Genomic DNA, 15181 nt, shown 5'->3' on the forward strand with positions numbered 1-15181 from the left:
TTACAGAGCATTGTCAAGTGTTTGGCAGTTTTTTCTTTCTCTTCGCACGCACTGCACATTGCGTCTACCTCTTCATATTTGGCCCGATATGTCTTGGTTCGCAATACTCCCGTCCTTGCCTCAAACAGTAGAGAACTACCCTGAGTATTATCATAGATTCTTTCTTTGGCAATTTCCTGCTTAAAAGTTCGATAGATCTCTAGTGCAGACTTCTTAATCATGCCAATTCTCCACATGTCAGTCTCCGTTTCCTGCAGTTTTTTTTTAACCGATAGTTCTTTCTGGTTTGGCCACCTGCTGTTTTCTAAGTATTTACCAGTCAATTTCCTGGTTCGTTTCCTCCATTTTGTATTGACATTTTTCATGTACAAGTAGCTGAAAACCTTCATAGCCCAACGCTCCTCCCCCATTTCTCTCAATCGCTTCTCAAATTTTATCTTGCTGCTAGCTTCCCTGCCATCAAATGATGCCCATCCCATATCACCTTGTACTCCCTGGTTTGGTGTATTCCCGTGAGCTCCTAAAGCAAGCCTACATATTTCACGTTGCCTAATTTCTAATCTTGCTTGAACTTCTGACCTCATGCACAAGACCGCGTTGCCGAACGTCAGCCCAGGAACCATGACCCCTTTCCATATTCCTCTCACAACATTATACCTATTGTAATTCCACAGTGTCCTATTTTTCATCACTGCTGCATTCCTGTTATCTTTAGTCGTCACGCATATTTCGTGTTCCCTCAGGTACTTGGTCCCATTGCTTATCTATACGCCCAGTTATTTGTATTTATCTGTTATCTCTAGCGTGACTTCCTGTATTCTAAGCTCACTACCTTTGTTATCATTAAAAATCATGACTACTGATTTTTCCTAACTGAATCTAAAATCTAACCTATCTCCCTCATTACCGCAGATGTCCATCAACCTCTGCAAATCTTCCTTGTTGTCGGCCATTAGCACTATATCATCTGCGTAGATTAATGCTGGTAGTGCCTGATCAATGAGTTTTCCTTGTTTGACTAAAGAGAGGTTGAAGCCAAGTCCCCTTGCCTCTAATTTGGCCTCTAATCCTTGTAGGTACATCATGAATAAGAAAGGTGACAGTGGGCACGCCTGCCTAAGTCCACGTTTCACCACTGTGGGCTTGGATACCTGTTTTTCCCACTTTTTAACTACCTTGTTAGTTTTATAGATTTCCTTTAAACGATTAGTGACTCTATCTTTTACACCCAGTGTTTCTAGTATTCCCCACAAGTCCTCTTGAACCACGCTATTGTACGCTCCCTTGAATTTCTGCAGGCCGGTAGGAAGCTTCACAGCGCAGCGCCTGATCTTGTGAAACGGCGCAGCCATGCAGGCAGGGCATTCAATTCCCTCCCTATTTTTTGTATACTACTGTCCTTGTGTACATCGTAGAACACATAACAGTAATGATAGCAAACAGATAATTGATTCGGGTAGGCTTGGTGTTTTATTTAAAATGGAACAACGAGGAAGCTGCTGAAGCTCGTGCCTGTATACAGCTGCTTTATATGGAGATGAAACTTTAACGAAAAAAAAAAATGTAATGATAAACAGTAGGCTCATAACAAACAACATTTCTCTGAGGGTGCATGGAATATATGTCCCATGCAAGGCTATGCATTGCAGTCCTTACTGCATTAATTATGTACACGTACTGCAGGGCATGCAAGTGTATGCAGACACACGCTGACGAAATGACATTTTTTGCTACATACAAACGTGCACCACACCAAATAAGACGCACGTGTTTGTATAGTCAGGGAACACGCGTGAATATTGATGAAATCACACAGCTCGCTTACAGTATAAAACAAACACAATTGCGAACGATAAAATGCGACGCTGTTTAAAGAGGCGGACCCAGGTTACGAGGAGAATTATCAGTATGGCATACACACCACGTGTCAAGCTTTTGCAACATCTAAAGAGACTAAATATGGAAAGTTGCCTTTGTAAGTTAACATGACAGTACCAAATGGAGAAGCCACACGAGAGAACAATTCATCGTGGGCTAAAGAATGTGTTTTAAATATTATACACAGCTTTGCAAGATAATATCGACGAGTTTTACTCGTCTAGGTGTGGGAGGTGTAGGCCTGATAAAATGCGATGTTGCTTCAGAGCCTTTCTTTCGTAATATTGCAATTTTATTCAACTCTTTCAAACGCGGCACCGTAAATTTCTACTGGGTGCTCGAACACGGCAAGCAGGTCGCGGGGCAAAATCTTTGTAACATTTTATTACCGAAACAGCGATACTAGCAATGCTTGAGCTGCACTTGCTGTTTTCTAAATTGTAACCTCCTCAATCTCATCACTGTGATCAGGAAACAGAGAGGAAAAGTACACTAGTAGTACGTAGAGAAATATTCAATTTCAAGCCCTTTAGCAATATCATCTAAACAAATTGCCAGTTCACTGTTGAATTCTCGATGGAAACAAGCAGCTGATCAGGGACGCAAGCTTGGCTTGGCACTGGCTTGGCCGTTCATACAGAGCCAAAAGCCGCTGCAGAAAACTGGATTGCGGATCGTATTGAGACAAAATATTTTATACATTTTTGTTTTCTTTGTTTCATTTCTCTAATTGCTCTTGTGATGGCGTGGACCGCGCTTCGTGATCTCACGTACCGGCGCACTGTTTTTAAGTTTGGTATGGCGCACGATAATACATGATTGCGTGCTTTAATTTAAAAAGGTTCGCGAGTATGGCAGCAACACTGCAATGTCGGGAAGAGGCACGGGGAAGAGGATAGTAGTAGAACCAGTAGCAGCTGCATGCCCGGGTGGAGCGACTGATGCCCAGATGGAGGAATGTCAACCCGATGCCTTTTGTGTTGGCCGTTCTGGCAGTTCCGCCGACTTTATAGAAAGAGACGACCCCGTCGCTTGTCCTCTTCTCTTTTCCTTCGGGCATCAGCGACAACATTGACGGACGACGTGTTCGACTTCACCGTGCACGTGAGTATAGGTTGGTTTTTCATTCGAGTGAATTCTTGTTCAGATTTGCAACTTGTCGACTTCATCCTGATCACCTGTCACCGGCAATAAGTCACATACGTGTGATATTTAGGTGAAATAAATGATAATGCACATTTTCTGCTCCATTTGCGTGACATAGCTACACCAGGACATGAGGTAAAGCCTTTGTCGCCTAGCCACTAGCAGGCAAGATCGATCACTCGCATCCTTCAGTTCACGAATCAACGCGCCTGCCTTAAAATTAGTAAGCTGCTCGCAAAGAAATCTTACCGAGGCAATTTTGTTTTCTGTGAACAATGCACCGTAGATTTGTCTTGAATAACAAAAAAAGACTTGAAAAATAAATGTCGCGACCTTTTAGAAAACGCCGTGTCTAAGAGCTAGACGCGGCATTTTGTAAAAGGCTCATTAAATTCAGTATGTTTTCGTAGTTTCTGCTTGAAATTATTATTGTCTATGAATATCATGGCCCAATCTTTTGCTTTGGCTGAAAATCTCGGCGGCAAAAACTTTGTTCAGTGTTCTTTAAGGGCAGGTGTAAATGCCATCATTTCAGTCGCAAATCTTTTTGCTAGTCGGTCGGCTGGTTAACAATAAGGGTACTAACTAGAGTTCCAGATTTCATCAGCAACACATCGTCATGGCTTCATCAGATGCTGCATTATATACATTCTATCCTCGTTTTTAAATAGGTGTACCGTATGGTCCACTGTTACAGGAAACAAGCGAGCTCATGGACAGTGAGCCATGTGGTGCTAACTGGCAGCGAGGCTTGTGAATGGGACGCATGCGCATAGAATCGGGGTGCGCCCAGTTTTGTCTGCCATTTCTCCGCCTGTACGCATGACAGCATTGGAAAGCGCATCCGTATTTTAGCTGTGCAATTTATCTAGCCCAGTGCCTCCTGCTTCAGGGATTTCCTGTGAGCACAAAAAATGCATGATTTTAATCGTTGCTGCAGTGTTTTGCAAGTTGTCACCGTAAAGCACATCATATTTTTCGCATAATGCTCGCTGCAACTAGCAAGTTTCGATGACTCAAAATGCTGTTCAGGTCTGATGTAGCAAACATTTTAAGCTCGTCCTCGTGACCATGAAATATTGGTTTATTAAATAATGGAAGGCAGAGTTGGTATCAGTTGATTTACAGTGTGAAAATGAAAAGTGCGAAGGACAGTGCCTCGCAAGTAAACCCCGAGAGCATGAGCAGAGAAGTAGCAGATGAGGATGCTCATGCGCTGCATTTCCAAATCTCACCAGCACTAATGCTTGACGGACTGCTGGCCACGCACTAGCGTGTTCTTTCTGAAACAGGACTTTGGCCCTGTAAGCAAGTTCTTGAAGGGCATAAGTAAAACGTAGAATGGGCCCCCTAAATGCACCCACCCTTGAACCATTGTGCTTATGAATTAGTGCCCTTTTCAAAATACAACTATTCTGAGCTATAAATTGTGACAGAACAGTGCACGAAGTTTAAAAATGGGAAAAAAGTCTTTAAATGTCCCCTTTATACATAGTGTTCTTGTGATGTCACTTCTGCCGTTGTCGCCCTCTCCCGCCATGCCCGGGTAACTCCCTGGGTACCTACGGCAGTTCACGTGCTGCAGTGCGATTTGTTGGGGGCTCGTCATCTGTTGCTGTGAACGATGTGGAAGCATTGTGGTTTTTTGTTGTCTTACTTTAACGAGCTCATTGGATTAGGAAGGCTTCGCTCGTTCACTCGATACAAAACCAGATAATCAAGATGTGCGACACATATGCCAGCCACGGCGTACACCGGCTGCCCGCCACAACCCATGAGGGCCTATTATCTTGCTTTCACTACAAATTGCCTGGCCCAAAAACAAGTGAAAGCTCAAAATCTCTCGAGCCGCAATTTTAAGAGTGGATGTGCGAAGCGCAGCTGCTCCCATCGAAAACTAGTCGTGCAGAGCTAGGCAAGTTTACAAGAGATATAATATCATGAATATATTGTCACGGCCTACGCCACCAAAGTAGCAATGTCCCCCCCCCCCCCCCCCCAAGTGTTTTAAACAGTGCTGATGTTGAGCTTGAGCCTCTTTGATTGCAATTTGTGGAAATAGTCGAGGAAAATATTATACAAGGCAGATAGCGACTTTGCGTGGTGTGTGCCGCGGTAATGCCAGTCATCACTTTATTTTTCGCGTATGCTTTAACACACTTTTCACTTTGTATTTTGCTTTTGTTGTACGCTAATGTACAGTGGAGTCACTGAACATGATAGAGACCGTGTATAGAATTAATTGACTAATTAAAAAAAAATCCTGACGCCCAACTTGAACCGATCGGCTATACTTCAAAGTGAACTAATATTGTTTCCCATTCTTTATAGTTTGTTTCAATGCAATACCAAATCTCCGCGATCGCCATCACGATTTTAACCGCCTTCCTCGCCATCATGATTTTAACTGCGGACAAGTTTGTATGTACAGTATCTTGGTAAGCTATATCTGTTTGCAGGTAAATACTTGGCTATGGCACTTACCCGTAATGAAGTTGCACCTGAAGATGCAAATATTGCAAAGTTTCTTCAAGTAGCTTTTGTTATTCTGCACCAGCCAAATACGCTGGTACTTTTAGGAAAATCGGAATGTGCGTTCTCAATTTCAGGTTATAACTTTCAGCGAAGAAACACCCTAAGCTCTGCTCCCTCTGCGTGGACTACTAAATCAACTTGCCTCACTAGCAGCTCATAATTTCTCAAACTTGCATCGTGAGGCAAAACTAAACGGGTGCAAGCACAAGGAGACAACATGGCAGTTGTAGGCGATAGATTCGGTTGGTGCCCGGGCATGTTGGTGGCACATTTCGGAAGTGACGAAAAGGCGCTGCGAGATGCACGTGCACACTTTGTATAGTTGCTGTATTGGACAGCAAACTTTTTTTCTTATCTGAGCAGTTTTACCAAAGGAAGCTTCATCATATGGCGTGATAAATGAAGCGAATCCACAGGTTGAACCACATCATAGCCTCGCTGTGCTTTTGTACTTTTTTTAGCTCGCAAAATTTATTTGTACATATAAGTGACAACTTGCCAGTAATAAGGCAGCACTTGTTTCTTTACCATATGATCATCTCCGGTGTGCTGCTGCCTCAATATTTCAAATTCTAAGCATTTACACCATTGTATGCTAACTTTTCCTTCAAAGTGAGACAAGCCACATGTGTATCGTAGATCAAGAAGCATGCCAGTTTTACGTACTTGCAAGGTAAACATCAGAAATGCACATTTGATCAAAAATACTAGTTTAATGGTGCATCTACATAGCAGAGCACCTGTGGCACCTCGGGAACAAGATAATGCCACATATGTTACAAGAGATAATTAAAAAAGACAGGGGACGTTCCATGAACAAATAGAAACAAAAATAAAATGGCACGTGGCAGCGAGCGAAGGCGGCAAGGGGGGGGAGAGCCCGTGGGACTTCAGCGGATGAACGTAAGATGTGTGTTTAATATGTGGAAGAAAAAAAAATTCAAAATTTTGGCGACTGAAATGAGGGTGACTTAGTGAGTGCGCTCATGACGAGAGTAAACACGGTTATTATTTTTTTTTCAAATCTCTTTTGAAAGCCACAAAAAATCTGTATGTGGTGCAGCCTAACAGAAGGTCCGTGAAGGCAAATTATGAATTCGTCGTTGTACAAAGGGCTATTTTTTTTTTTTTTCATGCGCACCATCCCCGCCGCGGTGGTCTAGTGGCTAAGGTACTCGGCTGCTGACACGCAAGGCGCGGGTTCGAATCCCGGCTGTGGCGGCTGCATTTCCGATGGAGGCGGGAATGTTGTAGGCCCGTGTGCTCAGATTTAGGTGCATGTTAAAGAACCCCAGGTGGTCTAAATTTCCGGAGCCCTCCACTACGGCGTCTATCATAATCATATAGTGGTTTTGGGACGTTAAACCCCACATATCAATCAATCAATCATGCGCACCATAAATAGTGCTCAAAATTTAATTGCATATGTTGTTTTCATCCTCGCTGTATTCCGTGCTGTTTATGATGTAAAAAAAAAAAAGTAGCACGCTGAAGTGGTGCTGCTTTTGGGCAACAGTTGAAAATGGCGGGGTGCATGAATGCGGAATACTGCCGCTTACACTCAAATCACTCTTGTGGTCACCTCCCACTGTTTGCAGCATGTGTTGTGTATACACAGCTGCATATTTCCTAGCTAGAAAAATTTGATTTTAGGTGTTTCACGCCATTTTCCATGTAACTATTCCACAATTGCGCACACTGATCAGCAGGCTTTCAATTGCGCTGAAGGACACAGGTGCCATAAAATTCATAGTCGATTCTTTCAAGAAACCGTATGTAAAGGCTGAAGCTTCATGCGTACATACACACACACATACCATATTGTTTTTTGTACTTTATGAAAGCTGCGAAGGTCTCATGTGCCTCCAAGCGTAACCTGTCTTATTTATTCTCCATCACCGCAAAAGTTTTGTGAGTTTCAAATAAAAGTACTTTGCGCATGGCCACTTTTGGGTAATTTTTTTGTGTAGGTGTTATTTGAGCAGCCTACAGTGTTTACTTTATAAGCCTGTATGTATATGTTGCATTATAAGGATGCAGAATGTGTGTAGCTGTACAATATAGATGAAGTGTAAAAATTAAGTGTGTCTATTGTAGTGTTCTTGCAACCAATCTTACCCCCGTATTCTAGAACGTCCCTCCACTCAACGCTTCACCTTCACTTGAGATGGCTGATGGGAGCGCCGTCTCTAAGCAGAGAAAATTGCTGCATGTCAGCAATAATCTGCTGTGATTCTCGAGTAGCGCAGCGTCGCTTTCAAACGAGCAGCGGCACAGTGCTCAACTCTGTCAAGTGAAGGGTGAAAGTCGAGTCGGGGAGCGTTTATGAATATGGGGGTTAGTTTTGTTGTCTTGTTAACCTGCCATTAACACTGGATTGATGCTACTTTGCTCTAGCTGTACAGTGCTCTCCAAGGCTCAAGGAGGCACCGCACGGGGAAGGCTCGGAGCAAACCATGCGTGAGTTTCCTTTCATTGTTACACTATGCACGTATTAAGTGATAGACTTTAATGTATGCTATTTGTATTGTGCAAGTTTTTGGGGACATACAACTTCCAACACTTATATGTTCTGACGAAAATCACGCAAGAATGAGAAAAGGTTGTGCAAAAATTATGCAAGAGTGTAAGAAGCTTTTGCAGAAGTCTGTGAAATGAAGTTTTGAAATTTTGTGGCAATGTGTCATTGTACAGTGGTCAACAGTCTTGCTCAGCATGCTTGACTGCAGGGCTCCCGGCTGCACAGGCGCATCTACGGAGTGCCTGATGCATGATGGGCCAAATGTCAGCCTGCACACTGGTGCCTCTTATCCCCGTTTGTCTGTTACATCAGTGTCTCTTGTAAAGGGGATCAACTGTGCTACCTTTTTTTTTTTCGAATGTAATAAGTTCTTTTTCCAGATTATTGTTGTTTTAAGGTAGAGCCTCACATTTCTATCAAATACTGAAGATTCTATTTTTCCTTCTAGATGCTATGAAGTCACTCCTTGTGTTACAATAGAGTGAACACTGTTATGAGAAAAGCTACTTTATGGAGTTAACTCACTCCATATTGACTTAACACACAGAATTGGTGAAAACTACACTCCATTCCAGCTGCATTAGGAATAATATTCATTTGCATACTTCTGTTTCTTTTGTTTGTTTGTTGGCTGGAGGTATGGAGTATAGGGTGGCCAGAGGGCACTGTGTAGTCTTTCTTCATCTTCCCAATTTTGTGAACATCAATTGATAGCCGTATGGGAAGCAGCCAGCATGCTGAAACAGCGGTGCAAGCATGCAAGATGTTCACCATTGCATGCAGTCAGTTGCTGTGAGCAACCTACTGCATACAATTAACTGCGAGTGGGGAACTAACGCTGCACTATGTGTGCCTCCTGGAAAGCTGCAATGGTAAAGTGCCACAATCGTATAGTAACATGGATAACATCGCAATTTGTTTGTTGAATAATTTTGCAACAGAATCAATGGAGTTTTGGATAAATTTGTGTATCTGCCTGGTTCATCAAAGCTACAGAGTCAAATGCGGTATATACTCGCGTATTATGTGTACTTTTTTTGTCAATCCGGTCATGTGCGAAGCTAGTAGGAATCGCTGGCCTAAAAGCTCAACTGGGAATATATGTTGCAGGCGCTGTCACAACTGTCTCAAAGCGGATTGTCATTTGTTTGCTAAGCCTGTTCAAATGCCCCCATTTTCTTGAAGTTCTTCCGAACAGTGCTCACAAAAACCAGTTCCCACGACAGAGTTATACCAGAGAACATAAGTACTCTCCAATAATTGTCGGGAACCCAACGTAAAGTAAGATGCAGACAAGGAAGCGCGATGCCAACACAGTGCTGTGTGTGTCGCCCTTCATGTGTGTGTGTGTCCATTCCTTGTCCCAGTCTTCTATTGCGTTGTGTTCCCTCCGATATCTAACAACACACCCAAGCTTCTATGCTAAGTCTTATTCAACGCACTCTTCTGCTGGCTCCCATACTGAATATTGCATGTCGAAGAACTCCACGCTGATGTGCTTAGCGGGAGCACGGTTTCAGTTTTCTTCGGTAAGCTTTATAACAGCAATCTGCCTCGTATATAATTATTGTAGCCTATCACAAGGAACGGTAAAAACGCAATGGCCAGATAGCGAAACCGAAAAAAAAAAATGAGTGCGAAAATCTGTCTCATCTAGTTGATGTGACAGGTCCTTGCACGCGTTCAACATCTGTGCTGTGTCTCGGGAATACATTCTTGCCGTGGAAGAGGTGGGAAGATAGGAGGCAAACCTTTAGGCATTCGGACTACACATAAACAGGTTTCAGTTTTCAAGTTCGATATTCTAGGGAAAGCATAAAAGTTCATGGAAGAACGGACCTTGCACTCAGTCCATTTTGTGTAAGACTGCACTCGCCTGCTCGACAAGAGATGTGCCTGACCAGAGCATCATGAAGTCAAATGTGTCTGTGTGTGTGCTGGCAAGGTGGCTCGGGCTGGTTGGGGAGGGCAAAGTATGCGAGCAAAAAGTTTCTTGTAGTAAAGCAGGCTGGCTAATTATACTGGTGAGCAAATTATGTGAGGATGCAAATTGTGCGAGTAAATATGGTATGTACTCTTGTATGTTTCAGCTCTATTGCTACGGATCCTGCGAATCCAACTTGGCATCCGGCAGCAACAAAGAGAGGTTCTGCAGGAGGTGCGACAGCTGAAGCACAAGGTACGGCTCTTGTCCGTGCCTCAGCATGCCCAGCCAGCACAGCGCCCCTCTGACCTTCCCCGGCTGCCTGCTGGTACAATTGGAGAAGTGGAGGCAGCAGAGGCAGCTGTGCAGAGTAAAGCTGTGGCTGCGGCTTTGGTGTATATTTCTTGATTTTTAATATGCCTATGTAACATGCAGAAATTTAGTACTGCTTTAAGATACTGTGTTTCGGGAAACAAACTAGTCAGGTTATCTCATGAGCCACTGTACTACAGTCGAATATGAATAATTCGTACTCAAAGAGGCCAGAAAATTTGTTCAAATTAAAAGAAGTTCAAAATAATGAAAGTTACCGTAATTACTTGAATCTAACACGCACCTTTTTTCCGGTTAAGAGAGTTCATAAATCGCATGTGCGTTAGAATCGAGTACGAAAAAAAAACTGAATATGGTCATTCTATTGCCATCGCTACTTACAAAATGGCCGCCCCCTGCGTGCGTCAGCATGGCGCGTCGGTCATTTCTGCCTATGTGTTTCCCATGCGCGGCACTTCATACGTGTGCTGAGGAGTTCGTCATCTTGTAGTACATAAGCATCGACGCCATGGTAGAGCCGACTCCAAAAACTCGACGAGTGCACCACAATGCTGCTTCTAAAAGAAAAGTCGTCGCGTGTGCCGGAACGGATAGAAATCGGGCCGCATCGCGGTCATTCGGAGTTCCCGAAACGTGCGTGCGGGACTGGCGGAAACAAAAGCAGAATATTGTCGACAGCAAAGATTCACGCAAAGGCTTCAGTGGACCACAGCAGGGTCGGTTTCCACAAATTGAAGAGCTGCTCGGCGAGTATGTGATTAAGCAGTGAGCGGCACAGCGGCCCGTGACGACAGAACTGCTCCAAGTGCAGGCTATGCAGTTAGCCTTAGAAAAAGGGCTAATGCAGAGCCATTTTAAAGCGAGCAGGTGCTAGCTAACGAACTTTATGAAGAGAAAAGGCTTTTCCCTCCGAAGGCGAACGGGCATATGCCAGAAGTTGCCGGAGGAGTACGAAGAAAAGCTTCAGAGTCTTCAGAGGTTCCTCCTAAACTTGCGGCACAACAACGGCTACTTGCTTGGGCAAATCGGGAATGCCGGTCACACGCCTCTTTACTTCGACATGCCTGGCACCACAACCGTCTAGGAGAAAGGGGCGAAGCAAGTTTGCGTACTGACATCGGGCCACGGTAAAACTAGAGTGACAGCAATGCTCTGTTGCACGTCAGATAGGCATAAGCTTCCCCCGTACTTTATATTTAAACGGAAGACGCTCTCAAAAAGAGTCGTTTTCGCTAGTGGTGTGATCAAGCGGGCCAACGAGAAAAAAGGGTGCGCGTTGCAACCGATGTCTTTTTTTTTTTTTTGTCGTGGAAACCGGGCGCGCGTTACAATCGAGGGCGCGGTAGAATAGAGTAAATACGGTAAACGAGCGGAGGGCTCACCATGCAGTGATGCATGTGCATGGAGAAGTTTTATTCACAAATTACAGGACATCCGTCATTAATTAAAGTAGTCAATACATGTCTGTACACGTTGGCCTTGCAACGAGTCAACAAGTTTTGCGTGCAGTTTGCAAAGCATTTGTACTTCGGCTTCAGTATTCTCCTGGCAAAAGAAGTTGCGCCCGGCAATGTCCAGTGCTGACACTCTTCGAAGACAACTGTGTTTCCACTGTTACCATCTGCGCTGCAGCCGGAGCGTGGCCAGCACATGATGAGAATGGAGGAGCGTCTCCACCTGGAGAAAAGCAGATCGGCATTCGAGAGAGAAACACTCCGCGGCAGCTTTTTTTTTTTTTTTTTCCTCTTCATGCGCGGTGTTGAAAGGAGAAGAGTCTCTACATAGCAGGAACGAAAAACAGGGAAGCGTGACACCGGCGCGTTGCAGATCGGCATGAGAGAGCCAACTCTCTGCGACAGCTTTTTTTCCCCTCTTTCTCTTCATGCGCAGTGTTAAGAGGAGAAGGGTCTCTACGTGGCAGGGATGGAAAAAGCCGAAGCGGGGCACAGGAATGTCGCAGATTGGCATTTGGCAAACATTCCACCGCAGTCTTTTCTTTCCTTTTCTTCATTTTCTTCTTCAAGCACAGCGATGAGGTGTCTGAAGTGCCACCGCAGGATTGGGCGGGGTGCTGAGAGCATTTTCGGAGCGCGGTATAGCTTTGATAGGACCACAGCGTCAGTTCGAATTAAGTGTGTTGGAATTAATGAGATTCGACTATATTTACTATAGTCTGTGAAGTCCGAGTGAACTGTCCTAAACTAGCAGACGATGTAGGCGGCATCGTGCATTTGATGGGCAGTGACTAGCAATAGCCTGCTTAAAACAGACATTCAGTAATTTTGTTTATTTATCACCCTATTTCGTGTCCGCTGCGGCTCTCTTTACTTTGAGCTACAGTTCACCCTGCCTTGTGTTAGCCGATTTCTTACTCTTTTAAAAATCTAACATGCACCCAATTTCGCAGTGTGAAGAAAAATGCACCTTTGTTTATTGTGATGAGATTTCTATAGCGACAGGCCTCTTTGTTGGCTATCACAGAAAAATATAAACAGCAAATGGTGCGACCATCTAGTGCGACCTTTATTTTTCTATCAGTTTCATCTATGACCAAGATTTGGTCGCTCTAAGGTTGCCTCTTAGTACGCCTTGATCATGTTCATTTATCTTGTTGTGCTCTGCTTACAATGTATTGATTAAAAACATGCCCAAGCTTCTTTTTGAATTCCACATATTTTATCGTTTTTCACCTGTAGAAGCTACTCCTGGCCAACATTCAGGCAAAGACATTGTAACCTCGAAGAAACGTGTATTGGAATTTGAGCACTGTACAAAGTAATTATACTATTTCATAGCTAGAATCAATATTTATTAAGGGTTATAACAGTGTTGTATTTGATTTCATAACAGCGAAACTGCATTCAGAGAAGAACTCTGATAGGTTCTCACACTGAGTGTGAGAGGGCTGATGTGGAAACCATTTTAGGTCAAGTGAGTTGAAGTTAGCGTAAAAAAACAATGAAATGTTGTGATGCCCAAAAATTCAAGTTGTTGTTTTCAGTGTCCTCTTCTTGCAGATTTTTATCATGAAAACATTTCGATGTGCTGTTGCGTTTACCCCATCTATGCTTCTTGCATTTTTTTTACAGCGCAAGCACCTCCTGCAGATTGGGGGACGTGGCCTTCGAGAAATTGGTGTGAATGCCATGAAGGCTGTATTGGCACATGACGTGCAAGTGCTGTACAGCCTTCATGGCAGAAAAGGGAAAAGGGCCTTTGTGACCCTCAGGCTCTGTAGATTAGTGACAGGTTAGACTTGTTCATTGTTTTATGTGTGTGTACCCTTGTGTATTCTCTGTACTGCAGTGCTTCATGTGTACTATGGTATTTCTGTTCTTGTATGCAGATGTCATCTGCCAAAAAGCAGGGTGCGACCAGGCGGAGGCCCTCAACTTTATTAAGAGGTGGCTGCCAGGGTCTGGTGATCGCTGTGGGGGCAGGAAGCGGCGCTTCAGAGAAACATTTGTTGTGGAGCAGCTTGATGATCCCCACTCTCAGAGTGCAGATTATCGGCTGCTCGCGGCAGCTGGCTTCCTGCCCAGCCACAGCAGCCAGGGCCTTGACAGCACCACTGTCACTGTGCCCCCAACGCAACCTGACCTGCAGTAGAGCGGGCCTTTTTTAGTTGTGTATATATATTTTTCAATGTATACATTTTTTGTTGTACCAAATAAATAAAAAAAACAAAGAATAAATAGTCTGCAGACTGTCGGTGGTGCACTGTTCGGCTAGCTTATGCTGATTCGGAAGCACCATCACCATGTTTTAGTTACAAAAAAATGGTCTAAATCATGAATATTCTCGATTACCATGTGGGGGACATATGTGGGGATTGCAAGTGGGGGACATACGCTTTCAACATTTACTTCCTAACGACTTTTTTCGATCTGCTGTACCAAATACCAGTACCAAATAAAGCACTCGCTATTGCAAAAGATAAATTGGTAAAAAAATAAACTACACTTCTAGTGTTAGCAAAGGGAATGAAGTATAAAAGATGAAATAGATCGAGTAACTGCTTTCAGTTCTCAGCATTCAATTTTCTGTTGCCCCAAGTATACAGGGCTGCAAAGCTACAAGAGCGGGTCATCGAGGCATATTGTTAAAACCTTCCGGTAAGAAAAATTCCCTACTAATAATGGTTACATGATGGCAAGCCAATCAGTAGCCAATATTCGTCGTGCAGGAAACATCGGTGTAATAACGGCATTTGATTGGCTGCAATGTGGCCCTGGATTGGTCCAATGTCGGTCGTACATCCATAGCCAATATTCGTCGTGCAGCCAACATCGGCGTAAAAATGGCATGTGATTGGCTGAAATATGGCCCAATGTTGGCCGAACATTGGCAGCTTTGTCGGCAATACGATGGGCCTTCGTCGGCCCAATGTTGGTTGCATACTGGCTAAAACATCGGCAAAACGTCGGCCCATCATTGGCTTGAACGTCGGCCCGACATTGGAAGAAGTTGCACTTCCGACGTCGGCCCGACGTCGGTGCCGATGTTAGCCGATGTTGGTCCAAGATTGGTCCAACGGCGGCGTGCTGCCTGGGATCTTGCTCGCTCGTTCTGGAGCCCCTCCACTCGCTTGAGCCAAATGTTCGTTGTCATTATTTAGAGCAATTTTCCGCAGCTTTCTCTCTTTTTTCCTGTTCCTCTCTCTCTCCTTCTTCCTTTCCTGTCTTTCTCTTTCCTTCTCTTTCTCTGCCTCCCTTTTGAAAGCATTCAACGCCAATTCCATCTCCTCCTCACTGGCTTTTTGCAAAATGAGCTTTAAAAGTTGTGACCTTCCCAGTTTTCCCTCAACCTCTATACCTAGGTCTTCACAAATATACACAAGTTCA

General features: G+C 44.1%; 1 protein-coding gene across 4 annotated transcripts; it reads left to right on the forward strand.

The window, feature by feature from the left end:
• The first annotated feature begins 2492 nt into the window (after positions 1-2492).
• On the forward strand, positions 2493-14032 carry LOC142776380 (uncharacterized). 4 transcript variants are annotated; one of them, XM_075879966.1, is made up of 5 exons: positions 2493-2992; positions 7957-8019; positions 10171-10397; positions 13427-13586; positions 13684-14032. In XM_075879966.1, the coding sequence occupies exons 1-5, from the start codon at positions 2836-2838 to the stop codon at positions 13944-13946; spliced, it is 870 nt and encodes a 289-aa protein (XP_075736081.1). In that variant the 5' UTR covers positions 2493-2835; the 3' UTR covers positions 13947-14032. The 4 variants fall into 4 exon arrangements, with proteins under 4 accessions (XP_075736081.1, XP_075736082.1, XP_075736083.1 ...); XM_075879967.1 differs by having other exon boundaries at positions 2493-2982; positions 7965-8019; XM_075879968.1 differs by having other exon boundaries at positions 2499-2992; positions 10171-10259.
• Positions 14033-15181: the final 1149 nt, after the last annotated feature.

The sequence above is a fragment of the Rhipicephalus microplus genome, chromosome X, assembly GCF_043290135.1.
Source record: "Rhipicephalus microplus isolate Deutch F79 chromosome X, USDA_Rmic, whole genome shotgun sequence".
In the NCBI taxonomy this organism is placed as follows: domain Eukaryota; kingdom Metazoa; phylum Arthropoda; class Arachnida; order Ixodida; family Ixodidae; genus Rhipicephalus; species Rhipicephalus microplus.